General features: G+C 55.7%; 1 protein-coding gene across 3 annotated transcripts in view; it reads right to left on the bottom strand.

Annotated features, from left to right (window-relative positions):
• Positions 1-1,368: 1,368 nt before the first annotated feature.
• PEMT (phosphatidylethanolamine N-methyltransferase) overlaps positions 1,369-27,989 on the bottom strand; it is an 87,327-nt gene continuing 60,706 nt past the window's right edge. For all 3 annotated transcript variants that reach the window (XM_055306066.1, XM_055306064.1, XM_055306065.1), the window contains exons 3-7: positions 18,365-18,480; positions 6,612-6,757; positions 4,195-4,306; positions 1,920-1,994; positions 1,369-1,663 (exon numbers count right to left, since the gene is read on the bottom strand). In XM_055306066.1, coding sequence (XP_055162041.1) covers positions 1,606-1,663; positions 1,920-1,994; positions 4,195-4,306; positions 6,612-6,757; positions 18,365-18,480 — 507 coding nt within the window. In that variant the 3' untranslated portion in view covers positions 1,369-1,605. The remainder of the gene's footprint in view (positions 1,664-1,919; positions 1,995-4,194; positions 4,307-6,611; positions 6,758-18,364; positions 18,481-27,989) is intronic.

The following is a 27,989-nucleotide window of genomic DNA, read 5'->3' on the forward strand; positions in this document are numbered from 1 at the left end:
TCTGCCACGGCCCAGTCTGGTGGCAAAAAGCCGTTTAGATGGTTCTGGAAAGCTGTTGGAGAGTGCCGGGTGGGCCCCCTCGGGGGTGGAAGGGAGTGGACACTTTCTGAGACAATGCACGTGTCCGGGTGCTGTGGCCCGGGCCGAGGCCACCCCCCGTAGCTCCGTATGGCTCCACAGCCGCTGCCTGAGCAGAACGTGGCTGTAGGGAGCAGGTGCGACAGGCTGGCAGGCTCCCTTCATCGAGCCCTGATCAGAGCTGGGGGGAGGCCTGGGTGCTGGCCCCACGTCCTGGGGGCCCAGCCAGCAAGCCCTACCCCAGGCCCCGGGAGCCGCCAGCTGTCTCCCCTCCTCCCACCTCAACGGGAGACAGGGAGTAAGCTGGGGCTGGCACAGCCCTGTGCCCCCAGGACAAGTCACCCAGCCTCTGCTGCCAGTCGGAGGTGACCCCAGCCCGTGTGGTAGCGTCAAGACACCAGTGCGGGCAGGGCCCCAGAGCAGGTGCACACCAAATGTCCGCAGTAGCACGGCCGGGCCCTTCCTCTCTGTCCCCTCTGTCCGCGGGCTCAAGCATTGCTAGCACATCCGGGGCGGCACATTAGCCCTCACTTTCCTCAGCCCTAGCGACATCTGTGTCCAAGCAGCTCATCTAGGCTGGACCTGGTGGCCTGCGGTTGAGAGCATGGATGTCACGGCCTGGCTTTCTATGGATGCAGTAGTGCCCTGGGAGGCTCCAGATGGCCCTGATCCATTGATTTGATTCCTGGGAGCCAGGCACCCCATGGCTTATTGCTCCTCACTCGCTGGGTCCTTTAGGGCCTGCTGCTTTGAGCACCCGTGCTTATTCTGACCACAGGGCCTTTGCATTGGCTATTCCAACTGCCTGGAATCTTCCAGTTTGCTTTCTCTGTTCATTTGGGACTTAGCCCAAATGTCACTTCCTCAGAGGGAGCCCGACCACCATGGTTAATAGGGGCTCTCACTCCCACCAGACACTTTCATGTCACTTTTTATATTTTTGGCATATTTTTCACTCCCTGATCGTGTTCCCTGGAGAGCACCTCACAGAGGCTGGGAGCTCGTCGCCATGTGGGTATTGGGCTGCTGCGTGGTATGACGATACCCCCACCCTGAGGCTATGCTGGCTCCCCCAAGGAAGGGAACAGAAGGGGTGTGGTACTGGCAGGGGGTGAGGCAGGCAGCACAGGAAACCCAAACACCTGGGCAAGTCCTCTCCCTGCCAGGTGTGGATGGAGGTGAAAAGGAGGGCTGCACCAGCCTGCCTGGAGCCCTCAGGGAAGTACCCCATTCCCTGCAGCCCCAAACTCCCTCCCCTTCCCCACCTGGCCAGACAAGAGCCGGAGGGGATGCTGGCATCAAGGTGCCTTTATTGGTGAGTTGGGACGTGCTGGGGGCAGCAGGCAGGGGGGCTCAGTGGCCTGACGACAGCATGTCCAGGGCCCCCAAGGCAGAGGTTTCCAAGGCACTGGAGTGGCCCTCGCTGGGCGCGAACCCCAAGCGGTGGCCGGGCACCCTTCTCTGCACTGCAGGGCTTGGCCCTCGGGGCTGGTGGAGGCCCACTCTGAGCGGGGTGGCCCCAGGCGGTCAGCTCCTCTTGTGGGACGAAGAGGCTTTCTGCTGGTAGATCTGCGCGGTGAAGGGCCTGCGAGGCAGGGGAGGGCTCCGGTCAGCAGGTCTTGGGATGAGGTCACCACCCCAGGCGTGCCCCCCATGGCGCAGACACAGAGGGGGGATCCATGTGGGACAGGAGGGCCTGGCTGCCTCGGCACCACCTGCCTGGCCGCCCCCCCAGGCCCCACTGGGCCAGCTCGAAGCTTCCTGGGGCTGCTCAGGGGGTGACGGGCAGCCCGGCCCGGCTCAGCGGTCACACTCCCCGTGTGTGACAAGTGTCTACTCACTCCTCGTACAGGATGGCGACCATGTAGATGAGGGCCACAACCACGGTCAGCAGCAGGCCGGTGGGGCTGGCGTGCCTGCGGAGGGAGAAGACGCCGTCAGGTCCGGAGCCCGGCCTCCTCTCTCGGACCAAGGCCTTGCAGGGGCCTGACCCGGTGACCACTCGCTGACCGCCCGTCCAGGCTGGCTCGGTCCTCAAAGGGGGGGGGCCCACGCTCCCTCTCTCACGTCCCCAGCTCCCGGCTCAGGACACAGCAAGGATGAATCGGGGAAGGAAAGGAGGTCTGGCCCGAGTGGCCAGGTGGGTTCTTTTCCACATACAAGGATGTTCCAGGGCACAGAAACTGCTACACCCGCCCTCCAGTGACAGTGTTCACAGGCTGATTTCTAGAAATGGGGCCAGTGCCCCCAAAGGCACATGGAGTGTCCAGTGGGCCCTCTGTGGGCTCCCTGCTGGTGACTGCCACCCAAAAGAGCCTGGGTGCACCTGGTGTCCAGCCGGTCCCACCTTTTCTAGTACCCTCTGATCCCAGAGGCTCCACAAGGGCTGGCATGCAGCATCTGGGTGGCCGGGAGGAGAGACGGAAACTGGTCTGTGGGGCTACACAGGGTCCAGGAGCTTAGCAGGGACCATGGGCCCCAGGTGCACTCTGTGTCCCCCGCTCTACCTCCTTCACAGGAGCCTCCGGCTGGGGCCCTGCCCACTCCTCTCTGCCCAGGACCTCACACTGTCTCTTTGTCTGTCTGTGTGCCTGTCTGTCTGGGCACCCCAGCAGGGACGGCAAAAGCCTCACCCTCCATCCTGTGGACTCTGTTTGCATCATTCCCCAGGGCAGAGTGGGCTCCCAGGTGGAGACGCCAACCCCAGAGACCCTTCTGGGCTGAAATGAAATCCGCCCTCCTGGAGCTTTACTCACTGGCCCTCATTTGGTTTTCTAGAGTGAGCACAGCCTCCTCACTCATGAATCAGGCACTGCAGGAGCTGGGGGGGAGGCAGGCACTAGGCTGGACTCCCACCTGGGGAGACCTGCCAGCAGCCAGCTCAGGAGGATGGGCAGGGGCCAAGGCTCTGTAGCTACATCTCACTACGGGGCACCGGGCACCCCACCAGGGCATAGAGGGGACCCACATGTGAGGTTGGTCTTTGGAGGGCCCATCTGAGCACAGAGGAGGCACCTGTGGGGAGGGGGGGTTAGGGTTAGGGCGGGCTTCCTCACTTCCCAACTCAGGTCAGGTTTGGGGGTGGAGATGGGAGAGAACAGTGGGTGTGCAGGCAGGGGGTAGGGAAGGAGCTCTGTGGGCAGAATCAGGAAGCTGCTGGGTGGGACATGGGGAGATGCTCTGTGCAGCGGGTGAATCTAGGGCTGTGGAACCGCTCCCCTGGGATCCCACTGCCCAAGTCCAGGTCTGGGGCTGGTAAGGAAGACAGGTCGGTGCCACTGGTTGGGGAGAGCACTGTCTGGCCTGGAAGTGGGACTGGGGCAGGGAGAGAGGTCCCGGCCAGATCCACAGATCCCCATCTAACTCCCTGCACTCAGCCTAGTGCTCCCATCTGAGCTACCCAGAAAGATGGGGGTTTCGAGGAAACATCTCGCTCCTGACCTTCCACCGTTAGAGATTCATTACTTTATGTCTTATAACCTTCCTGGTGTCTGGGAGCATCTGTGATATTCTAGGCACATGGTTTCAGGTGTTCATTATAAGAAGGACACTTTCTACAAAAAAAAATTTCCAATAGAAGGAGCCCGAAGACAGGAGGTAGACAAACGGAAGTGCTCTGGAGGGGTGCAGGGTTTGAGGCCCAGAGCCCACTGCACTCCCTGTGCTGGCTCCCGGCCTGAAGTCTCTGGACAGCAAGAGCCCAGGGGCCCCTGGGGCTACCAGCCCTAATGTTCTAGTCCATGGTTGGCCACTTATGGTCTGTAGACAGGGATGGTTTTTACATTCTTAAGTGGTCAAAAAAAAATAGAATATTACATGACACATGAAAATTACATGAAATTCAAATTTCAGTGTCCATAAATGGAGTGGGGCTGGAACTCGGCCCCAGCCATTCACTTACCTGCCATGTCACGGCTGCTTCAGAGCTGCAGAGCTCTGCCTGTGGCCCGGGGGTCACGCCTCTCCCGCCCTCCAAGAGAAAGTTCACTAACCCCCATTCTAGGATGTCGTTCATTTCCATGGAACAGGAAATCGCCAGGAAGGCCTCGGCCCCATAGATGAGAGAAGGCTGCCCCTCTTCCCCAGGCGGCGGCTGGCGGGGAGGCCGGTACTCACATGACAGCCCAGCCCAGGTAATTGGCCGTGCTGCCCCAGTACATGGGGTTGTCCAGGATGTTGAACGGGAACGTGGTCACTCTGGCCTCCTTGAGGATGCCGAAGTAATCGCCTGAGGACAAGGCGGGGCAGGATGGGCCGCACCATTACTGACGGAGGCCTCCAGCATGGGCACCCTGAGATCCGCCCTCGGGGCCAGCCAGGGAGGGGGCTGAACCAAGTCAAGGGGCATCCCCCCCGCAGTGGGTGGGCCCCCTTAGGCCACAGGCATGCAGACGCCTCAGAGGGCACAGGTCCTAGCAGGCTGAGGCACTGAGCCTTCCTGCCCACCATCTGTTCCTCTCTGCCTTAGCACCTGCTGTTCCCTCTGCTCGGGACAACTTTCCCTGCTCTCTGTCCTGCCCGCAACTCTCCTCCTTGGCATTTCTCCCTCAGCTCATGCTACCTCCTGAAAGAGACCCCTCCACTATGGAAAGCAGGCCTGCCTGCTCCTCACTTCTGCCCCAGATCCTCCCTTCTCACCCAAGATGTGGCCGGGGAGCTCCTCCCACCCCGGGGACCCCAGGGGACCTGTTCTGCTCCTCTGCCCAGGGTGCCCACAATGCAGGTCAGTCCTGGTACTACGGCCTGCAAGCAGCCCAGAGGGACCATCAGTCGGCCGACCCCAGACAGGCCTGTCATCCACCCCTCCGAAATGTGCCCACGAGGCCGCCCCACAGAGTCTCTGGCACAGGCCCACATGGAGCCTGCACCGCCACGGGCGCCGCGCTGCTCAGTACAGGGCACTGGCATGTCCTCCAGCCGCCTCGCCCCAGAAATCCCTCAGAGCTTCATCAGAGCCAGAAGTAGGGCAGCCACAGGCGGCAGGAGTCCGTTGTCTGGGGACAAAGGGTGCAGGGGGCACAGGGGTGGTGTGAAGCTTTCTTCCCAGGAGGCAGGAAGTGGGGCTGTGGGCCTGGAGCCGGATGGCACATAAACCATCTTTGGCGCTGACTCACAGGAGGGACGTGGCTGTGGTGCCCTCCACGCAGAGCCCAAGGGCCTTCCCCGACCATTCCTCCTCTGGAGTGCTCCTTCCTCCCATTCCTTCCCACCAGCCGCCTACCCTGACTGGCTCCTCCAGGCGGCCCTGCCCTAGCCCTGCCTCCCGCACTAGCCTCGGCTCGGCCAGCCCCCTCCCCACCTGCATGCTGCTGGGCTGTGCGCCCCTGGCCTTCAGGGGACCTGAGCGGGACAGGACAGGGCCCTTCCTCCCCCCATGCCCCTGGCCCTGGCTCTGCACAGTCTGCTCCACAATACCCCCTCCTCCCCACCAGCCCAACCTCCTCATTGCTGAGAGAACTTTCCAAGCCCTCCTATGGCCCCTGTGTCCCCAGGAGTGAAGCCTCAGGCCCTGGGCATGGCCTTCTAGGACACGAGTGATGTGGCCCCCACCTGACCTCCAGCCCCGGCCTGACTGGCCCCCCACACACTGGGCCACCTGCCGTCATCCTGCCCTGGACCTCCCTCCCACCTACCCCAGTGCCCTGCCCCTGCCGCAGACCCAGGAGCTCCCAACTTCTCTTCCCACATCCCACCTGCTGCCCCTCTCCTGGCGCTGTGCACCCTAAAGCTCGGGCCGAGCACCAGGTGTGACCTGCCTGTGGGCCCTGTCGCGGCTGTGGTGTGTGACAGGCCCAGCCAAGGCTGCCTGCACATGCTGCTCCCAGGGGTCTCCTCTGCCTGTGAACACAGGCTCCCTGCTGCAGCCTGCAGTACCCCGGGCCACAAGCGACTGTGGACAGATGCCCGGACAGATGCCCAGGCAGATGGGGAGGGTGCCCGGGACTGCCCCGGGCACTGGAGGGAACAGGCCCAGTCTGCGAAGCTGGCTGAGGTCTGAGAGCCAAGAGGGCCCAGGAGCCCCCCTGATCCGGCCCATCAGAGGGGTGGGCACCTCCCATGTACCACCTGCCCACTGGGCTCCTTCCACGCCTCTGCTCTCGCAACCTCCCCCAGCTGCTCCCCTGCTTGGGCTTCCAAGTTTGCTAGAAGTTGCTGATGTCATGAGGACCTCCAGCCAGACCACCATTGGGCTTGCAGCCCAAAAGCACCTGAGCCATAGGCGGTGGGGAGCATGGAGCAGGGGTAGTGTCCCCCAGCCCTCAGCAACCCTGGCTGGTGGCCCAAATGCAGCAAATGGCAGTCCCACCTGGCCTGGCAGCCAACCAGCTGGATGAGACAGGAGAGCCCAGCTTCCCAAGCTAACCACGGACAGGCAGAGACCTGGAGCAGGGAAGGTGCCCTGAGCTCCCGGGTTAGGGGCAGAGCAACGGGACTGGTTCCCCCAGGGCTCCCCATGAAGATGTCCCAGATGGTAGGGCAATCAGCCACCTGGCCCCTGCTGCCCCCTGGGACCCCAGGCCCCAGGGTCTTACCTAGGAAGGTCCCAGTAAAGCCGAGGGCAAAGAAGCTGGAGAGCACAAACGTGCTGCCCACTCCCAGGAGCGCGAGACCCACGCGGTAGGCCGTGGGGTTATCCAGGCTCTCCATCTTGGGCTGGCTCAGCATGGCCTGCGTGAAGCTGGGGGGAGAGGTCCGGAGATCACTGCCATGGAGACAGGGTGCCCCACCCTTCCCACCCTCTGTCCTCTGGTGGCCCCCAGAGTAGCCAGTTCAGGGGCTCGAACTCGGCGTCTGCTGGCGCCGGGCACATGATGCAAACAAGTGAGGTCGGCTGGGGGTGGGTTGCAGGGGACCTGGAGAGCATCGTCCTGCCCAAGGGGGGCTCCCTGTGGCCCCAGCCCTCTCCTGCCACCAGGGAGGTGACCCCAATGAGGAGCCGGGGCCCTGCCGAATTTTTTGTTTTTTCAAGAAGCCAGAAATCACGTCTTATATTTAAAATCCCCTAATTATTAGAAACAGGCAAGGATGACAACCACTTTGGACTCCACGTGGCAGATCCAGCCCAAGGGCCACCAGTTTGCAAACTCTGATTCCTGTCCAGCTAGCAACTGGCACTTCAGAGGAAACTGTGGCTCAAAAAAGAAAAGATGGGGTCACCTGGTGGCTCAGTCGGTTAGACGTCTGTCTGCAGCTCAGGGGATGATCCCGGGGTCCAGAGATAGAGCCCTGCTTCAGGGTCCCTGCTCAATGGGGAGTCTGATTCTCCCTCTGCCCCTCCCCCCTCGCTTGTGCACACGTGCTCTCTCTCTCAAATAAATAAAATATTTTTAAAAAGAAAAAGAAAAAATGCCTGCCCCCAGCTGTGCCCATGTGTCCCTGCACTTGGCATATGCTGCCCGTGGTCATGGCATCCCAGGCCCCTAGAAGAAACGGTGCCTGGAAGCCTGGGGCACGCACTGTCCCTTCTGCAGCCTCCACAGCCCCTGTGTGGGACTGGCCACATCCCAGGTGGCACCTCAGAAGTCCCATATGTCCTCCCCCACCACTGCAATGGCCCAGCAAGCTTTTTTGGGGGCCAAGCCATTGAAGACTCGGTTAAATAGCAAGTGACAAAAGAGGGGTGACTATGCTCTGGTGTTCAGGTTCTCCTACTGGCTGCTGAAGACTGGAAGGCATGGTGCAGGTGGAGCAAAGTGAAGGGGTTCTCGCTATGCACAGGATCATGGTGGAGCCTCTGCCTCCCTAGCAGAGAGCTGGCACTGGTGGAAGCGGCACACTCAAAGGAAAGGATGTGTGTGGGAGCGAGTGCATGCGTGTACCACTAACATACCCTTCCCATTCCCCCATGACCGTAACACTCAGAAGAGACATGGAGCTCTCCTGCCTCGCGCAGGGCAACTGCTTGCACTCACTCTGTACCGCGCAACTCTTAGCAGGGCAGCTCACTGTCTACCTACCCATCCGCAAAGCCATCCTCCTGTCTAGCCTCTATGCATCCACTCTTCCTTCCATCTACCTACCCATCCATGAGTCTATCCTCCATCCATCCACCCATCCTTCCATCCATCCACCCATCCCCCATCCATGAATCTATCTTCCATCCATCCAACCCTCCATCCATCCACGCTGCCTTCCATCCATCCACCCACCCAACAATCTATCTTAACCATCCATCCACCCACCATCTATCTTCTATCCATCCATCCATCCACTTACCCATCCATTAGTCTATCCTCTACCCATCCACTCTTCCACCCATCTTTCCATTCATCAACCTATCAATCTGTTCAACCACTTATTCATTTGTGCATCCATTACAAAGTACCTCTATTTGCAAGACTCTTTCAAGTAGAACAAATTCACCACCTCACTCACTCATTCCATTGGCAAATTCAATTGTAAAACTATCCTTATATTGAGCTAAAAACCACCTCCCTGGAACTCTCTTCTCCAACTACTTTCAGCTCTGAGAAAACAGAGGCTGCTTCTCCTTCCCTCAGGTATCTCCCCGGCACCTGGCACACATCAGACAGGATGGGTTATAGTACATACTCATCAGCTGGAGGAAAAGCAGCACCCCCTGCCCACTGCCTTACCCTCCAACTGCGGGCAGAGGCCTGCATGGTGACCTGTCAAACGGTGGCACATGTATGTCAAGGCACACCTAGGTATCGGTCATGCTGCCCACACCCCCAGCTCTCCACCCACTACTGCCCTCCTTTAGCCTTCCTGCTGCCCGGGCTCAGGGTCACCCTGCAGATCCAGGCTGAGCTGCTGGGATTGGTTCAGGGTCATGCACACCCCACTGTTGTTCCTGCTTACCACACCCATGCCCTACCGGTCTATGCCCTCACCTGACTTTCTGGTAAACCAACAGCCCTCATGCTCTGGGCACCCCTTCAGCCCTGCAGACCCACAGCTCAGGCCTTGGAGCAGGCAGCTTCAGCACTTGGCCTCAGCACCCTCCCCACCTCTGTTGTCTGTAGGAAGGTACAGGCCATGGCAAGACTCGCTGCCCCACCCAGAGCAGGGCTCCCCTGCAGGCCCCTGGCTCCTTGGCAACCACGGCACGAGAGACCACCCAGCAGAGGGAGAATGTGTATGTATGTGCTGGGGGCAGGGTGATGCTCAGGCCCCGTGCTCCTGTGGACTGGGGGTAACCCCCTCCCCCAGGCCCTGGGCTCTACCTCCCTAAACATAGCTCTGGCACCTGCTCCTCCCTGCCTGGGCTAACCTCTGGCCCCCAGACCTAGGGAGGTGAGGCCTGGTGGGTACCCTCTGGCCAGCCCAATAAAAGAGCTCCCGGCAGAAGAGTAGCATTGACTTTCAGACAGACGTGGGTTTCGGCCTCTGTATGACAGTGATGGTGACTCCTCGCCGCCCTGCTCGGAGCCATGGCCAACGGCTGTGCACACTTTGGAAAGCACGAAACATGCCAGGCTCTGCCTGTGGGGCTCACGGACAGCGGGAAGGACAGAGGTATGAAGGCAGGCGACACCGTGTGATGCAGCACCAGGTGCCGCAGGATGGGCACACTGGACAGGGGGCCCGGAAGGCCAGGGCCAGCCTTACGCTGGGATCTGATGAAGAAATTCACCAGGAGAAGGGGATGGGCAGGGAGAGCATTCCAGAAAGAGGAACAGCCCTGGCAGAGGCTGGGGACCGAGCCCAGCACAGGAGCTCGGTGTGAAAGCAGCCTGTGGCAGAGGCCTCGTCCTGGGGTCGTTTGGCCATGTGCTCTGAGAGTGGGAAGTCATCGCTCACTCAGCTCCTGCAGCAGGGAGACCCCGCCGGGACCAGATACGGGGTTTCACGCTCCGTGCTGGGCTGGCTCTGGCTCCCCTGTCAGAATTCACTCGCATCATCCAAGAAACACGCAATTTGCCTGACCCTGACTGCACACAGCACAGCGGCAGATGAAAATGGAAAGTTCTCATTCTGACCTCTGGTGTGCTGGCCGGAAGCAGCTTCCCAGGGGGACAGCCTTGCAGGAAAAGCCATTTCGTTGGAAACAAATGGAGGTTCCCGACAAAGGGCAGGTCTAGGGCCAGCGATGGGGAGGAGAAGGCCCTGAAGTGGCCAGGGGGCCGCCCCAGACTGGACCTGGGCCTCCATCCACCTGTAGCTCCTTTTCTATTCCTTTATCAATGGGAAAAGAGGAAGAGAGGGGCTCAAGGGGAAGCACTTCGCCAACTCCCTCTGCACCCACTCCCCACAGGGCACTCTGGGCCCCCGTGTCTGGGGTCAGCAGAAAAAGCAGGCAAAGCCCTCACAAGGGCTCTGTTCAGACGCCCCATGTGCCGCCTGCCCACGTGTGCTCCAGGCCCACAGGCGTCAGGGTTCCTGGAATGGCAGGGCCCGGCCCCAATCAAGTGATCTGTGGTGTTCTAGCTCCTCCATTAAGCCAGGAAGGCACAGTCCATTCCCCACAGAAAATTAATGGAGGGATGAGTGGCTTTGTGAGCCACGCTCTCTGTAATAGAATGAAGTAATAGGAGGCAATTTCCTTTGGAAAGATTCCTCACTGGGGGTGGGAGCGGAGAGACACATCCATTTGTCTCAGGATCTATTTTTAAAACTTGGATTAAGCTTTCGGTCACCAGTGTGACTTGAGGATGTCTGCGCTCTGCTCCCCTGAAATCCCGGAAACCAGAGCAGAGGCGAGGAGAGGGTGTCACAGCCCATCGTGTCCCGGCCACACACCAGACACCCAGCTTGGCCATGCTTGTGGCCCACAGCCCTGCGATAGGCCTGTCCCCGCATGTGTCTGCAACCGGCCAGCAGTGACAAAAGCCAGTCCTCCCAGGGCATCCTCACTGCATCATCCAGGTGAACCTGAACAGCGATTCACTCCATATTCCACACTCAGGCTTAGGTTAGCTCCTGCCGCATGGTGCAACCGTACTAAGCAAAGCTATCCATGAACATGGGCCTCTGGTGGGCTGACTTATTTTTTCCTAATCCACATTGAAATAGACCTATAAGTACTAAAACAAAGTGAGAATGTTCACCTGTGTAGCCCCTGAAAAATTACCACGCGACTTGAATTGAGGGCTATGATGCTGTACATTTGATGAACACATCACCTTTGCAAAGTGTTTCCAAAACTCATCACAGCCAAGAGAGGATCTGTCTCATCTTACAAATAAGGAAACAGATGGGGCAGGGGTGAGGCAGGAGAGGAGCCCAGGCTGATAACCAGCCTCTTCATGGGCCTCAGGGTGGGGAGGTGAGGGAGAGGTGAGGGGTGGAAGGGGTGGGCAGAGTCCTATTTTTGTCTTTCCAACTGGAATCCTTGGCTCCCCACTGCTCTGAGGGGAAAGCCCCCTTTATCTGGGCCCTGACCCCAACCTCTGGGCTCATCTTGTTGAGATGCAGGGACCACCCTCCTACCTCCTTGAATCCAACAGTCAGGTCCCTTTTGCCTCCAGGTAGCCTAACACAGATTCCCTGGCTGCCCTCCCGGTCAGGCAGCCAGTTCTCTAGCTGCCCTCACCTCTCCTGCCTGCACTGAGGCAGCTGCTGTCCACAGCTCAGTGGCCCATGCAGAATAAAACAGAACTCTAGGCATTAGGGGAGGGGGTGAAAGGTGTCTGGGGAGACCCCTCATTCCCACACCAATCAGTTACCCAATGTCAGGGTTCTAAGTCTGCATGGACCTCTGGCTGCTTCGTGTCTCTGGCCTCGGCCTCCACCTGCCTCCCGTCCCAGCCTCGTCCTCCTGGGGTGGACGCCTCCACTCTAAATCCCACCTTGAACCCTGGCCCTTCCCCAAGGCAAACCCCCACAACGTCGCACAGCCCGCAGAGTTAAGGCTGACCCCACCCGCACCTCCTGCTCCTTCAGCCTAGAACTCCCTTCCACGTGGCAGGCAGCCTCCAAGGGGCTCCCGAGAGCAGGCCCCACAGAATCCCTCCCTTTGGGTGTGGACGGCCCTGCAAACCCCGGTGAGGGCATTTCCAGATGGGATTACACTTCATTGCGAAGATTACCCAGCCAGGTGGGAACGGGGCAGAGGAACCTCCCGCTGGCCCCGGAGCAGTGCAGACACAGGGACCTGAGGGCCTATGGGAACAAGGATCAGAGTCCTCCCGAACTCCTTGAGCCTGGGGAAGACCCCACCCTGCTTTCGGCCCTGCTCTCACTGGACCTTCTGACAACCTTCCTCTGCCATGAAGTGCCCCCATGTGCCCCATTTGCTGCCCCAGCAGGCCAGTCCTGACCTCATCCTGTGAGCAGTTCCAGAAGGGCCCTGGATGCAGCGATGGCTGGCATACAGATAGTCATGGGGACAGAGAGCCGCAGGTGCCAGCACCCCACCCATTTGGGCCATCCGTGCAGGGGGTGCACCTGCCCCCAGACACCTAGTACACAGGGTGGGATGGGGGGTGGGGATGGTGAAGGTTCGCTCCCCTCATCCCACCACGGCCCCGTTCTGTTGAACGTGGAACCCAGCCTGTGAGCGGAAGCCACCTGCTCCTGTTGGGCCTCCCCCACACTTGGATGCCCCATCCCCATTCCACAAGACCCCGGGCAATTCAGAAGTGTGCTGGACCACAGCTCCACTCAATGACTGGCCAACATGCCAGGGGCTCCCTGATGCCCTGTGCACGTCTGTGCATCTGCCCTGATGCCGCGATGCCGCTGGAAGATGGTGGGGTAGGACCTGGGCCCTGCCTGGCTGTCCACACTGTGCCACGCCGCTCCAGGCCACCAGGCTCCAACCGAGACTGGCTATGCAGGGGATGCAGCCGGTAGGGAGGGGGCTTCAACAGATGCCCCCCCGCCATCAGGGCTCCCTCTCCTTCACGCTCCATGACCAGAGCACACAGGTCTGTGCTAATGGCCTCCAGATAAGGAGCCTGCATCCTGTGGGCGGCCCCCAGACCACCTCCGGTTGCCTGGCTGGTGCAGACCAGCAGAGGCGGATGCCTGGCCCTGCCCCTCTGTACACCTGGCAGACCCATTGCCCCGTGGCTTCTTGATGCCCCTGCCTTGGGCTTTACTAGGCCTGTGATCTTCCCATCACCCAGTGCTACTCACCCCCACCATGGAAGTTGTGGCTTACAGAGAGAGAAGAACAGGTACACTGGAAATGTCCAGAAGAGACAAATCCATAGGGACAGGAAGTAAATTCAGATTCGGTGGGGGGGCGGGGAGGGGGCATATGTGCTTCATTGGTACAGGGTTTTCATCTTGGGTAAAAATGTTCTGTAACTAGACAAAAGGGATTGCACAACATTACGAGTGCTCTAAATGTCACTGACCCGAACACTCTAAAATGGCTAAATGATAAGTTTCATGTTATGTGTATTTTACCACAAAAGAAAAAGAAAACACACCTCTAGGAATCAAATGAAAGCATGTTTGTGAAAGGGTGCACGGGGAAAATATAGCGGAGTGGCCAGAAGGCTACAGGCAGGAGTGGTCTTGCCAGGATTCTCACAGCCTCTTCTGGAAGCCCCAGCCACCTGCTGTCACCAACCTGGCAGAGGGAAGGACACGTGGGAAAAGGCCCGGGAGGAGGGAAAGTCTCTGCTGATCGGGAAGGTGAGCAGAGAAAACAGTGCTGCCTGTGAGAACATTCTCTCTCCTCCCAGAAACTTCCCAAAGTGGCCAGTCCAACCAGGGGAAAAGTCATGGCCCGGAAGGCAGCCACCAGGCCAGGCCAATGCCAATACCGAGATGCCAGTGAGGAAGGAGAGCTGAGGAGCCATCATCTATAAGAGGCTGGACTTGGCGGGATTTCTTCCCAGTAATCCCCAGGCCCCAGATGCAAGAATAAGCCAGGGGGCTCTTTGCTGGTGTCCCCATGTCTGGAGCTGGGCTGCCAGTGGGCCTGTCACCTTGTCTACTGAGGACCCATAGTACTGTGCTGGGCATCCAAAGGCAGCAGTGGGACTTTCCTTTCATTGGAGCACAGGAGCTGGCAAACCAGAGCCTGTGGCCAAATCTGGCCCTGGTGGCTATTCTTGTAAATTAAGTTTTATTGGAACTCAGGCACACTCATTTCTGTATGTGCTGACATGCTGTCTCACAAGAGACTATGGGGCCCTCAGAGTCAAAAATACTTATTATCTGGCCCTTACAGAAAAAAAGTGTGCTGGCACCTGATACGGAAAATCATAAAATTATGAATCTGAATGAGCCAGGAGGGACCTTAGATACCAACTAGTCCAGGGGTGGACAAGCTTTTTCTCAAAAGGCCAGAGAATAAATATTTCTCAGCTTTGTAGGCTGAGAAGAAAAATCTAGGATATCATGTGGAGGCTCAGAGTGCCATTTAAAATGTAACCACATGTACAACTCAACAGCCACAGACAAATCTGATTAAAAAAATGAGCAAAGGACTTGGATAGACATTTCTCAAAGGAAGACAGACAGATGGCCAATATGCCTGTGGGAAAAAAAATGCTCAGGGGAATGCAAAACAAAATAGTTCACACCCTTAAGGATGGTCGTTATTGAAAAATAGTAACAGAGGGCACATGGGTAAGCTGAGTCAGTTAAGGGTCTGACTCTGGATCTCGGCTCAGGTCACTATCTCAGGGCCAGGGAATTGAGCCCTGTGTTGCGCTCCATGCTGGCAAGGAGCCTGCTTGGGATTCTCTCTCTCCCTCTCTCCCCACCTAAAAAAAAAAAAGAAAGAAAGAAAGAAAAGAAAGAAAGAAAAGAAAAGAAAAGAAAAGAAAAGAAAAGAAAAGAAAAGAAAAGAAAAGAAAAAAAAATAGTAACAGCAAGCAAGGATGTGGAGAAACTAGGGCCCCTGTGCCCTGCTGGTGGGAAGGTAAAACTGTACCCCAAAACATTAAGCACAGAACTACCATCTGATCCAGTAACCCCTCCTCTAGGTATATACCTGAAGAATCACATGCAGGGCTTGCCCATGTTCATAGCGGCTCGACGACAGGAGCCCAACGGTGGGAGCAGCCCAAGAGTCCATCCACAGATAAATGGATAAACAAAATATGGTATTTACTTATCAGAGAATATTATTCAGCCTTAAAAAGGAAGGACGTTCTTCAAAAAAGAAAATTCAATTTTTACCCATTTTATTGAGATAAAGTTGATACATAACCTGATGTGAGTTTAAGGCATACAACGTGATGCCTTGATGTATGTACATAAGATGATTAGCACATTAAGGTTGGTGACTGTGCATCACCTCACATAGTCAATGTGTGTGTGTGTGTGTGTGTGTGTGTGTGTGTGTGTGGTAAGAATTTCTAAGATCTACTCTCGTAGCGACTTTCAAGTATCCGAGAGTGTTAACTACAGACCTCATGCTATGCATTCGATCCCCAGAACTTACTCACCTGCTACCCAGAAGTTTGTACTTCTGGCCAACATTTCCCTGTTTCCTGTGCGCGCATGCACACACACACACACACACACACACACACACACACACACACGGGCCCTGCAACCACAAACCTGCTCCCTGTTTCTATAGGTTAGATTTTTTTAGATCCCACGCCTAAGTGGAATCATACAGCATTCATCTTTATGTCTAGCTTACTTCACTTAGCATTAGGAAGCAAATTCTGAAACGTATTCCATCAGGGATGAGCCCTGAGAACATGATGCTAAATGAAATAAGCCAGGCACAAAAGAACAAATACTGTATAATTCCACTTATATGAGGTTCCTGGAGTAGCTCATGAGACATAAAAAGTCAGGTGGCTAGCAGGAAAAGTAGCTAACATGGCTGGACTGCAGGCCAGGGTGGGGGCTGGGGAAGAAGGAAGGAGTCTGTTGGGGTCTCCCTGCCAGCTGAGTTTTCAGTCATCGAGGCTGGGACCCCAAGGGGTGGGGGCGGAAAGCTAGTGTGTAGCACCGGTGGCCCAAATGTGCCCAGCAGCCACCCCCAGAATCTGGGCTTTATAACCAGAGCAGACACAGAGGCCCTGGCCACCACCCACATGGCTTCTCTGCTAGAAGGGCACCTTCCCCACACCCCCATCCCTCCCCGTCCCTTCCATCGGCTTTAGCACCCCTCCAAGTGGGAACCCCAAGTGATGATTTCTCTCAGCCACATAACAAGGTGGGTGAGCTCAGGAAGGTGAAGTAGCCCCCACACATTGAAAAAACAACCTGGTACATGAATTCATTGCCCTGGCTCTGAAGCCCTCGTGGCTCCTTCTCTCCTACCACATCCCAGGTGCGGCCTGACCCCGCAGGCCACCCCACCCCAACCTGTGCTCAGCCAGGCCGGGGACACCTCAGGATCACTGAGGGGGGCACAAGACAGCGAACGAGGCAACCCCCCTGTGGCACAGGAGCTGTTTGGTCACATGCTGTCAGGGCCAAGCATGGCAGGATCCAGAAACAAAAGAGTGTGAATCTCTGCACGGTGACAAGAATGGGATGGACCCATTCTCTAAAGCAGCCTCCATCCAATAACCGAGGTCCCAAGGGTGGGGGGCAGATTAGGCCCAGGGAGGGAGGGCGTGTGCACCCCCGAGTACCATTTTTATCAGGTAGGTTGCATTTAAACAGGACCTATACTCAGCTAAGGGGAGGCCACTGGCCTGCCACACATGTCTTCCACTTAACCTATGTCCCCTCTCACCCAAGACTGGTGCCTTGCTGTCACCAGTGCCCACGTGTGCCGCCCTGCCAGGAGGGGCTTGTCCTGCTGGGCAGCTGAGGATCCCAAGGCAGGGAGGTCACGACACGCTGTGACCCTTGGGAGGTTCACAGTGGGTCCATGTGTGGGCCTTACACTGTACCAGCAAATGACCTTGCTGCTCTGCAGGAGCTGGGCTGGAGCAGGTGGCCCCCCGGGGAGGGGGGGCATTCTGGGAGGGGCCGGGGATGCCAAGGGTGAAGGCAGGAGAGCCCAGACCTGACCAGAGGGGAGGCAGGGGCCTGGGAGGAGGTGACCCAGAGCTGGCTAACATGGCTGGGTCTGTCACTATACACAGACAGCAGGCAGCCTGGCAGGCCAAGAAGCAAAAGCCAGGATTCAAATGTCCACAGGGAAGGCTGCCTCCCCGCCTGCCCCCCGCCCAACCACACTCCTTCTCCTCACTCATGGGAAGGCCAAGCCCCAGATGGAGGGAAGGCAGCAGGGGTATATGGCAGAGGTGTCCTGGGCACAGAGTGGAAAGGCTGGGGCCCTGGCTCTCTCGTGGTGGGAGTGGGAAGGGCCCAGTCAACATGCACACTCCTGCCCTTGGCATCTACAGGGGCCGCTTCCCACATGCCAGGGATGGAGCATCAGGCACACACCTCCCTTTCTCACCTCAGGGCCCAGGGGGGAGGCCGGGGCATGGGGGACATGGAGACCAGCCACCACTAGGCTCCCCAGTCATCACCCCAGTGGGGGGAGCAGAGCCACCAGAGCTTCTAATCTGTCACAAGTCCAGATTGGGATTCTCCTGTCCCATTTCTCATTTTTTTTAAAAAAGATTTTATTTATTTATTCATGAGAGACACAGAGAGAAACAAAGAGAGAGAGAGAGACAGAGGCAGAGACACAGGCAGAGGGAGAAGCAGGCTCCATGGAGGAAGCCTGATGTGGGACTCGATCCCAGGATTCCAGGATCATGCCCTGGGCCAAAGGCAGGTGCCAAACCGCTGAGCCACCCAGGGATCCCCCATTTCTCATTTTTCTAAAGCACCACATGAGCCATGTTCAGTCCACAAGCTATTGTGCTGCCCACAGAACAGAGGGGGTAGGACCCGAGGCTCGGAGACAGCCAGGTCAGGCTGGGGGGCATCTGACAAAGATGTCACTGCCCTCCCACAGCCTCCAGCCTGCAACGTTGCAGGGCGCTGTGCCTCCTGTCTGAGCACCAGTACTCACCACCAGGCCCAAGGATGGGTGCGTCATCATCTACAAGTTCCCCTCCTCTGTCCTCTTTCTTTGATGGCAGGAGGGTAACATGTCAAGTCCAGAGATGAGCTGAGTAGCTCACTGGCACCAGGCCGAGCCTGGGTGAGGCCCAGTCCCCAAGTGTCACCTGCCTTCTGCCCTGGCACTTCCTGGAGGGGACTGTTGTTTTGTCTACACACTTGAGACAGGGGATGAGAGCCCGGGACCACCTGGCCTTGTCTATCCTGCTCCTTCGTGCCTGGAGTCCAGGCACGGGGCTCTGTCCCCTTCCTGGTGCCACAAGGACTCCTCTGCTCAGAGAGCAGAACTCACCATGTTCAGACACAGTGCTCCTCACATCTAGATGGACCCCCTAATACTGCCAGCAGCGGCTACCCCTTCCGATGCTGTGGACGCCTACGCTGAAAATGGACTTTCTCTGGCTGGTCAGCCTGGCAGTCTTACCAGTGTGAGCGCAAGATGTTCAGTAGCAAAATGGCAGCGCCCAGGGAGTAGCAAGCCAGGTAGGGGGATCGGAAGGCCTTGCTCAGCTTGCGAGTTTTCTGTTCCCATCTTGCAACCTAAACAGTGAGAAAGAAAGAATAAGGTAACGTAAGATGTCTGTTAGGGAGAATCCGGGGAGGGGGGTAGTGGAAGCGGGGAGAAGGCCCTTCTGTGCTCTAAAGCTCAGATGTCTCCATTCCAAGGAGTGTATGGATCTTGGCCCAACCCCGCAGGGATTTCCACACCTCTGGTCCTGTGCGAGTGGACCGCGACGTCCTTCTGGAAGCATTTGACGAACACAGAGAACAACGAAGAGAGACCTGAACCCACACCCGAACCCACAAGACGCACCTGAGCCACAGCAGGGCTCGGACAGCCTCTGGGCCTTGCTCCCAAGCCCGCGTCCTGCCACACGCTATCCCCAACAGCCACGCAAAGCACAAGGATACAGAGGAGGAGAAGCTGCTGGAAGCAGACAGGAGCAGCCAAACGAAGGACGCCAAGGGAGCGCGCGGACCCAGGGCTGACCTCCCGCCTACAGGGTGCAATCACCCCCAGGGGCAGGGAGGCCAAGGAGCAACCTGTATCCTAACCCCTGCTTCCCCAGCGACCCCCAAGGCACAGACTTCCAAGTTTTTAACTTCAACCCCAGGATCCTTATTTTAGTTTTTCAAACTAATCGTATCTAGACTCTCAAGCTTCAAGAGCTAAGAGCAGAGCACAGGGAACAGATAGCTCTGCTTGCTGACACCATCCCAGCTGCCTGACACACCTGCTGGCAGACGATGGGGCGGGGGTGTGGGCACTGCAAGAAAGCAAATGCACCAGTGAGGATGCTGGGGGGTGGGTGGCTGGGAGTCCTGGTGGGTCCTGACATGAATATATACGTGTGTGTGATAATATGGAGGGTCTTGAAGGCTCCAGCCGACCCTCTGTGGTCCTGGAATTACTACAGGAGGACTAGGTCCTGGGGCGACTGGGGCCAGCATCTCATTCTGGCCTCAGCAATGATTGTGCTGCTGCCCTGCTCTATTTCCCAAACGAGCCTGCCTTTCCGAGCAATTACATCAGTGAGAGAGTGACTAGTGGCCCCAGGTCCACCTTGATTTGGCCCAGGGCCACCGACTCTCTGACTCTCTCCCTGGAGGAGGCGGCTCCTGGGCCTGTCCTCAGATTTCCTGGGTGCTAGAGGGCTGGGGGGAGAGGGTACGAGCTGGAGTTTACGGGAAGGAGGTGAGTCAGGTGGGGCTCCTGGGCCTTCTCTTCAATTGCGGATCTGCTGTTGCTACCACCGCTCAATTCTCCCAGAAGGTAAACAAGCCCTTTGTCCGGCTCCAGGCAGGCGGCCTCTGCTGACCCCATGGGAAGCTCGAGCCTCACTCAGAAACGGAGGGTGGAACATTGAAGGGGCTCTGAATGTACCACCAGTGGCAGGCAGGTGGCCCGGGGGAGGCAGGGCCACAGACTGCACACTTTTGTGGCCAATTTGAGTCCTTCAAAAAAACTTTTAGAGATAAAATTCAAAGCATGTTTTTAGTTGCACAGCCATCAGCAAGGGTCTAATTCCACAACACTGCCATCATCCCACCCAGATCCCTGTACACATTAGCTGTCTCTCTGCCTCCCCCTCTCCAGCCCCTAGCAACCTCTAATCTACTTTCTGCATCTGTGGATTCACCTTCAGAAGAGGTATAAACAGAACCTCATGACCTTCTGTGGCTGGCTTCTTTCACTTAGCATAATGTTTCTGAGGTTCATCCACATTGTAGCTTGTGCCTTTATGACTGAATGATATTGCATTGTGTGGACAGACCACATTTTGTTTATCCATTCACCAGGTGAGGGACATCTGGGTTGTGTGTGTCCTTCAGCTACTATGCATAATGCTGCTACGAACACCCGTGTCTAAGTTTGTGTGGACATGTGTTTTCACCTCTCTTGGGTGTATATCTAGGAGTAGAATTGCTGGGTCATGGGGTAAATCTACTTTTAACTTATTGAGGAACTTCCAGACTGTCCTCCACAGAGGCTGCACCATTTCTACTCTTGCCAGCAATGTTTAAGGGTTCCAATTTCTCCACATCCTTGCCAACACTTGGTATTTTCCATTAAAAAAAAAATTGTAGCCATTCTAGTGAGTGTGAGGTGGCAAGTCACCTCATTTGTAATCCCCACAAACTAACCAATGACATTAAACATCTTTTCATGTACCTACTGGCCATCTGTGTGTCTTATTGGGAGAAGAGTCTGTTAGAGTCCTTTGCCATTCTTTCTATTAGGTTGATTATCTTTCTGTTAATGAGCTATACGAGTTCTTTATATATTCTGGATATTAGACCTTTGTCAGGTATCTGATCCACAAATATGCTCTCCCATTCTGTGGACAGTCTTCACTTTCTTTATAATGTCCTTTTGTAAGGAAAAGCTTTTTCTGTTACTGAACCACTTTGCTTGCTAAAAAAAAAAAAAAAAAACAGTAAACCACCAGGCCTGCCCTTGGAGAGCTCAGAGTCTACCAAAATAATAACATAGCATAGATTTTCCATCTGTGCACCTAATCCTACACAAACCAGCCAAGCAGGCTTGCATTAATTCCGGGGGTGTCTAGGGTGGTCAGACTTCAAGACAGATTGTGTGGCCTGCACAGTGGAAGATGCAGTCACTCTCCACACCAGTTGGCCAAGGAGTTCAGACAAAAGGGTAAAGAGAAGTCCTTGCAGAGTGACTGGTGGGGTCACAGAGTCAGAAAGAGGAGCAGCAGAATGACCCCTGTGGGTTCCTCCATCCATCCAGGGAAGGCCCCTCTCTCCACCCTTCCAATTAGCCAGTTGTTTTTCAAATAAGCTATCTTTGGCACACCTTGTTCCTTGCATGTGATTTTAAGATATATCTTTAAAGACCATTGATTTTTTTTCCCCTCCCAGTTGATGGGATAAAGCTCTCAAAAGGACATTGAAATCCGTTAGAAATTACATAAGGTGTCACATACTTCTACCCGAGGGGCCTGTGACCATCCCAGCAGGCCCAGTCTGGAAAGTGCTAGATGGGGAATGAGGAGCACTGGATGCTGGAGCCAGACCTGCCCTGTGTATCCTCCATGCTTGAGGAGGCCACTTTCTCTCTCTGAAACTGTTTGTCCAGCTATAAAATGAGATGGAAGTGGGAGCAGGGAGCATTTCTGTGCTCCTGACGACAGGAGAGGCTCTGCCTCTCAGAAACCTGCCACCGACTGTACAGAATGCAGAGACAAAGTGTGGTCCATCTGTATACACCCCATTGTGTTGTCATCGACTAGATGCTGAGCAAAAGGAGCCAGATGCAAAAGAGTGCCCTCTGCTTATGCCGTTTATATGAGGTTCTACAACGGGCAGAACCACAACAGGGGCTGCTAGGCTGGGGGCTGGGGGCTGGGGCAGGAAGGAGAGCTGAGCCAGAGGACAGCAGGAACAGAATCGTGGGGAAGGAAACCTTCCATACTTGCTCAGAGGGGTGGTGACACGAGCATACACCTTTATTAAGACTCAAACTGAATCCCCAAAATGTGTGCATTTTAGTCTATGTATATTATACCTCAATAAAGCTGATTTTTAAATCCAATCTTTGTTGAATGTGAGCTTTAGGGGCAAATGAGAATGGCTGCCAATGTCACGTACTCTGGCAGGCTCTTACAAGTGAGAAAGCCTGGAGTCCGGAGTCTGTCCTCTAAGGAGGGGCCTCTCCCCTGTTTCCGTGGGGCTTAGCAATGTGTCCAAGGATACAGACCAGACCCCAGCCTGGAGTTCACGCTCCACTTCACTCAGCCACAGCGCACTCCTGCGCAGCCAGGAGGGAGGCCCATTCTGCAGCCGAGCAAACCGAGGGCTGGGAAGACCTGAGGCCAGCGCTCAGGCCCCTGGACTGCCAGCTGGACCCTTGGCCGGGCCTTGGCTCTTCTGGGGAGAATGGAACATCTTTCCTCCAAGGCCCCTTCGGGGACCACTCTGCCACCCCTGACCCCCAGGCGGCCCCCCGTGCCCCTGCCCCTTCACCTGCGGCACAGAGGAGTGACAGAGGTACCTTCTGAGTAATCTAATAACAAAAGGTGGCAGAGCCTGAGACCAGGCTGTGTGGGAAGGAGGAAACGAGGAATCCTGTGAATAACTATGATCTATGTGCCTTTCGGGCAGCCTGTATTCGATTGGGCTGTTATTTCAAGGCAATCAGTAAATCAACAGCCAGTGGCCTTGCCAAGTCCAAGGCTAATCTCCCTCCCTGCCTGGCAGCGCCACCCCCAGCCTCAGGCGCCCAGCTGCACACTTCATCCAATTAAGGGGCCGGAAGCAGGCTGTCGAGCCCGTCCGCAGGGGGCTGGACGCCTAGGGCCGAGCTGTGGGATGACGCAGGTCACTGTCCCGCGGGCTGCGTGGTGCGGGTGCGGAACACCCGCACGCTCTGCTGTTGCCGCTCCTGCCTTTGCTTGTCTTCTAGATTTCCAGAGTCCCCAACATGGAGATGGGCATTCCCAACCCTCCCCTATGCTGTGCCTAGCTCTCTCTCCCTAAACTTGCTGCATAAGTACAGCCCCGCCCCCATAAATCCGAATTTCACATCAACAACAAATAATTTTTAGTGTAAGTTGTCCCAAAGGTTGCATTTGTTGTCTACCTAAAACCCAGATTGAACCGGGGCTCTGTATGGTGTTTGCCACATTTGGCCACCCTGCCTACCCCGTACCTCCCGATCAAGGGTCACCCAGCTCAGCTCTGTAATGAGAGGCCTCTTCTTCCAAAATGTTGGTTTTTCCCCCCAAATCTCTCCCACAAGCTCTGTGCTGGAGCAGAAGAGACAGGGTGTAAGCTGCTAGAGCCAGAATGGAAGGGGATGGACCTCCAGGGACACAATGTACAACTGCTGACTGCCACCAGCCAGCTGTGTGTCCGCAGGCAAATCACTTCATTGTGTGCCACCTCAACCAACTCAGCCGTCAAATACGAAAAATAAGGTAACAAATCCTTCTTCCACCTCCCAGTATGGTGGGAAGACCAGGACGGCAATGGATGAAGCATGTCGGCCCTACAGCCCTGTCTGGGGGGAGAAGAATGCCTCTCCTTTGGCTGCCTGGCTCCCAGAGCAGGCTCTGAAATTTCCTCCCACTTGATCATGCTGAGGGTGCTGGGTCTGGTCTTGGAGGAAGTGGCTCCAAAGTCTGTCCCCAGAGGGAAGTGCCCACAGCTCCCGACAGGGTGTACAGTTCTTTCTGGCACTTTCCGAGGGCTCTCTGTTCTTGGTATCCCTTGGAACTACTTCCTTTGGCTCAGCCAGAGATCGTACTGGGAGCCCAGGAAGTGCTTTGGTCAAACTCACAGAACATTAAAAACATCTGACCCTACAAATCAACGTTCAGAGTTTTCATATTCAATCCCTAGCATCCTGTTGGAGGGAGAAAATCTGGACAATGAGGCCACAGTGGGCCTGCTGCCCTATATGGCAACCCTCAGCAGAGCCCAGGTCCTGGCAGATGGGGCAGGAGCAGGGGTTCCAGTTGTAGTGGGCTGCATGCATGTGAGCCGATGGCTTCTGACAGCTGTGTGTGTATGTGAGAGAGAGCAGAGGGAAATGAGGTGTATGCTAAGGGCTGTGCATGAGCTGCCCACACGCCAGGACTGTTCACATAGTGACTTCAAACTTCAGTCCCCTGGGACGTAAGCCCCGCACGCTGTGTGCCCTTGAGATGGATAGCCCCATTAGCTGCAAAGAGAACCCTCATCAGTGTCCCTAGGGAAAGAGAACTGTGCCCTCAGCAAGTCCCCAAACCAGTGTGATGTGTTTCAGCCAGGAGCCACAGCATCACACAGCGATATGTCTCTGCCACTCAGATCCAAGGCCTGCTGAGTTTAAGGCCCAGAGACCAGAGGTGCCAGTGTATAATAGTAACATCAGTGAGTCTCGATCTAGAACTCCTGCATGTAAACCATCAAGGTTGTTGCCTGGCTCAGCAAGCCTGGAGCCATGGGTCCCGCAAGCTCTGGCTTAAATCCTTGCCCCAGTCTTTACAGATGAGGTGCCCTTGAGCCACTTCCCCTGCTTATAATATGAATAACACCTAGCACAGAGCATTGTGAGATTATGTAAGATCTACCTGATGTGCTCGGCCCAGGACTAGAGAAGAATAAGGGTGTCCTTGGGAGACTCTTACTTGGGAATGCTGGCAAGCCGGTGGCACCTGTTAGAACCAGGGAGAGCCAGGATCTGCCCAGCATCTTGTGACTGTCTGAGTAGCTCACTGGGAACACAGTTAGTGTTCCTTCCCAAATGAGAAGGTGGGAGGCATGTGGCTGTGGCCACAAGTGATAGAGAGATGGACATCTGGGATGTCTTTTCAGATAGACCAGGGAAAGGCTACAGCTCTGGAAAGCTATGAGAAATATCCTTCCATTCAATCTACCCACCTACCCATTCATCCATCCACCCATCCACCTATCCATCCACCATCTACACATCCACCCACCTACCTACCATCTACCCACCCACCATCCACCAATCCACCCACCATCCACTCATCTACTCATCCACTCACCATCCACCTACATACCCATCCATCCACCCATCTACCTATCCATCCACCTTCTGCACATCCACCTACCTGCCCACTGATCTACCCATTCCCCCCAACCATCTACGTATTCATCCAACATTTACTGGGAGATCTACTATAGGCCAGATATTGTGTTAGACAGTAGAATGTTTTGAAAAGAAAAGAAAATGGGGTGAAAACCATACTAAGTCATTCATAACAATGGTGCTTGTTTCACGTAAAATGTGCAATTTAGTAACAATAAGTAAAGCCAAGGTTGCCTCAATCACTGAAAGCACCAGCCCCTTCCTCTGGGTAGGTCCACATGACAAAGCAAGGGCTCTGGGAGGGGGCTATCAGAGTCCAGGCAGGGATCTCAAGAGCCATCTCTCCAACCTGATGAGGAATTTTCTGGACACATACTCCTCTTCACCTCTTGAATTTCCTACATGTCTTCAGAATGAGAGTCACCTAGGGTGGATTTTTTTAAATACCCCATCTGAAGTGAGACAGAAGCTTTATCAAGTTCACTAAATGACTAACTGTTGAGCATCTACCCTGGTGGCCAGCAGGACAGTATGCTGGTGAAGAGCATCAGATTCTGTGTTCAAACACAAGCTAGGGTAGATCATGTCTCTCTCTCACTGTCTGTTTCCTGACCTGTAAAACGGAGCTAATAATATACTATCTCATAGCATCGCCTGAGGATTAAGGGAGTTAATGCACACACAGTGCTCAGAGCACACGTCTGGAATGTGGCAAACTTTCAGATGGTAGCAATGCTGTTCGTTTGCATTCTAGTGTGGACAAATGGCAGGGAGCTGAAAGGTAATGAAGAAGGCCTGGCTGTTCGGCCGAGAGGCCACCGCAATGCAGATGAAGAAAGTGTTGTAGACCAGCATCCCTGGGAGAGGATGCACAGGCCCTGTGTCACACTGGGCACCAGGCCCACTCACCTGGCAGTCCCTCTCTGCCCTGGTAAGTCGTCAATGCTCACCCAAGCTACTCCTCTCGTCCTCTGCATGCTTCACTGGCTAAACCCATCCAAGCCCAACTGCAGCCACCAGATCTCTGACACCCAGAGTCAGGCCCCCACCATCTAGTCTAGGGCTTTCCACCCAGGGACCTGGAGCACCCCAGAGGCTCAGTGAACATCACAAAGCTGAAGCAAATGGTGAAGTGTTTATGCATTTATAACTTTTGCTGAGAAGGAGCCAGAGTTTCCATGAGTTTTCCAAGGGATTCACAGGCCCAAAAGTTAGAACTACTAATCCTGCCCTTCTTCTCCTTCCATTTAGATTACTGGATCCACATTCCCAGCCGGACACACCCAGGTGCCTCTGCTACCTGTCTGTCCCCTTGCTGGTACCTCGAGCTCTTCTTGCCTGCAACTGGGTCCCATGTGCGCCCACTCTGATTCTACCCACTACCCCCTTCAACCCCCATTTCCTAGATCATCCCAGCCACAACCAGGACCTTCTCAGTCCTCTGAACTCCTGTCACACACTCACCGATGAATTCTGGACCTGGCTTAACCATTCAAATGGCATCCTGTACTTAACATTATGTCAGCACAGAAAAGATCTCAGTGAACACTGGGCTACATGGATGAGTGAATTGCCCGAATGACCTACAAAAGCTCAGAGGCTCAACATAACTGGTGAGTAGCTTCTCTGACTTTCTCTCTTCTGCTTCTGCCTGCCCTACAGGGAGACTCAGTGGGGCCCACCCAGGCGGTTCCATCTAGAAGAAAGCAAGGGCTTGGAGAGGCCAGGGGGGCAGAGAGTCTCTGATTGGGAGTTAAGGAGCTCCATGGAGAGGGGAGGGGTCCAAAGGCCCTGGAGGAAGCCAAGGTGCACGTCTCTGCTCAGCTAGCCAGGCTGCTGATCCCCAGGGAGCCCTGGGCCACCAAGTGAGTGTGCAGGCTGGCTCACACCCACCCTTCCCTGACACCGAGCTCTGCCGTGAGTTCCCTCTCAGTCCTTGGCACCCTGAGCCTAGGCCAGCCACCCTTCCTCAATACAGAATGAGTAGCACAGGGCTGTGGCTGAAGACTCCCACAGCCACATGCCACTTCAGTGCTGGACCACTCAGTCATTACTTGCTCACAGAACACTTCCTATCAGCTTGTTGAGTGAATAAATCAATCTCAAGATACATCCAAGGGGATCCCTGGGTGGCTCAGCGGTTTGGCGCCTGCCTTTGGCCCAGGGCGTGATCCTGGAGTCCCGGGGTCGAGTCCCGTGTTGGGCTCCCGGCATGGAGCCTGCTTCTCCCCCTGCCTGTGTCTCTGCCTCTCTCTCTCTCTCTCTCTGTGTGTGTCTTTCATAAATAAATGAATAAATCTTTAAAAAAAAAAAAAGATACATCAAAGAAACCCCCCTCTACAGTGAATTCACCTCTGCACTTGACTGCCTGGGACAGGGTCCCCAAGTCATACTTTGGAGGCCAGGGCACAAAGTCTTTTGTTAACCTGACACCAGCTGCCCACCCCCAAGCAACCTGCAAGATTCCAGCCCAGCAGCATGACCTCACATCACACCTGAGGTAGCCATGATGCATGCTGGGTCTCCTGCCTGTGCTTGGCTTTCCTGCTTCTTCACTGCCTTTCACCCAACACCCCCCGGCCGCCTCACATTTGCAATGGCCATAGAGCAGGAGGAGGAGGTAGGGGGCGGGCCATGCTCTCACTGTTCCCAGATGCAGGGCAGGAGAAAGAGCCATAGGGAATGAGTCCTAGTAAATGTCAGGAGCAGAGGCTCTGGGTTCATATTCTAGCTTCAGCACAACCTATGACATCCTGTGACCCAGGTACCCCCTGCAGTGTCCATGAGCAGGGGACAGGCAGGATAAACTGTGGTCCAGCCTCACCCTGGAGAATGGCCCAGAGGGAAAGAAGATTTCTACCTACTGCTATGGTGTGAGCTGCAGAATATGTCATTAGGTGAAAAAAGTCAAGTGCAGGAGAAGATGCCCCTTACCTGTTAGGTAAAAAGGGGGTTACAAACACTTGCTTATGTTTTCAAAGACAAA

The sequence above is a fragment of the Nyctereutes procyonoides genome, unplaced genomic scaffold (assembly GCF_905146905.1).
Source record: "Nyctereutes procyonoides isolate TBG_1078 unplaced genomic scaffold, NYPRO_anot_genome, whole genome shotgun sequence".
Lineage (NCBI taxonomy): Eukaryota > Metazoa > Chordata > Mammalia > Carnivora > Canidae > Nyctereutes > Nyctereutes procyonoides.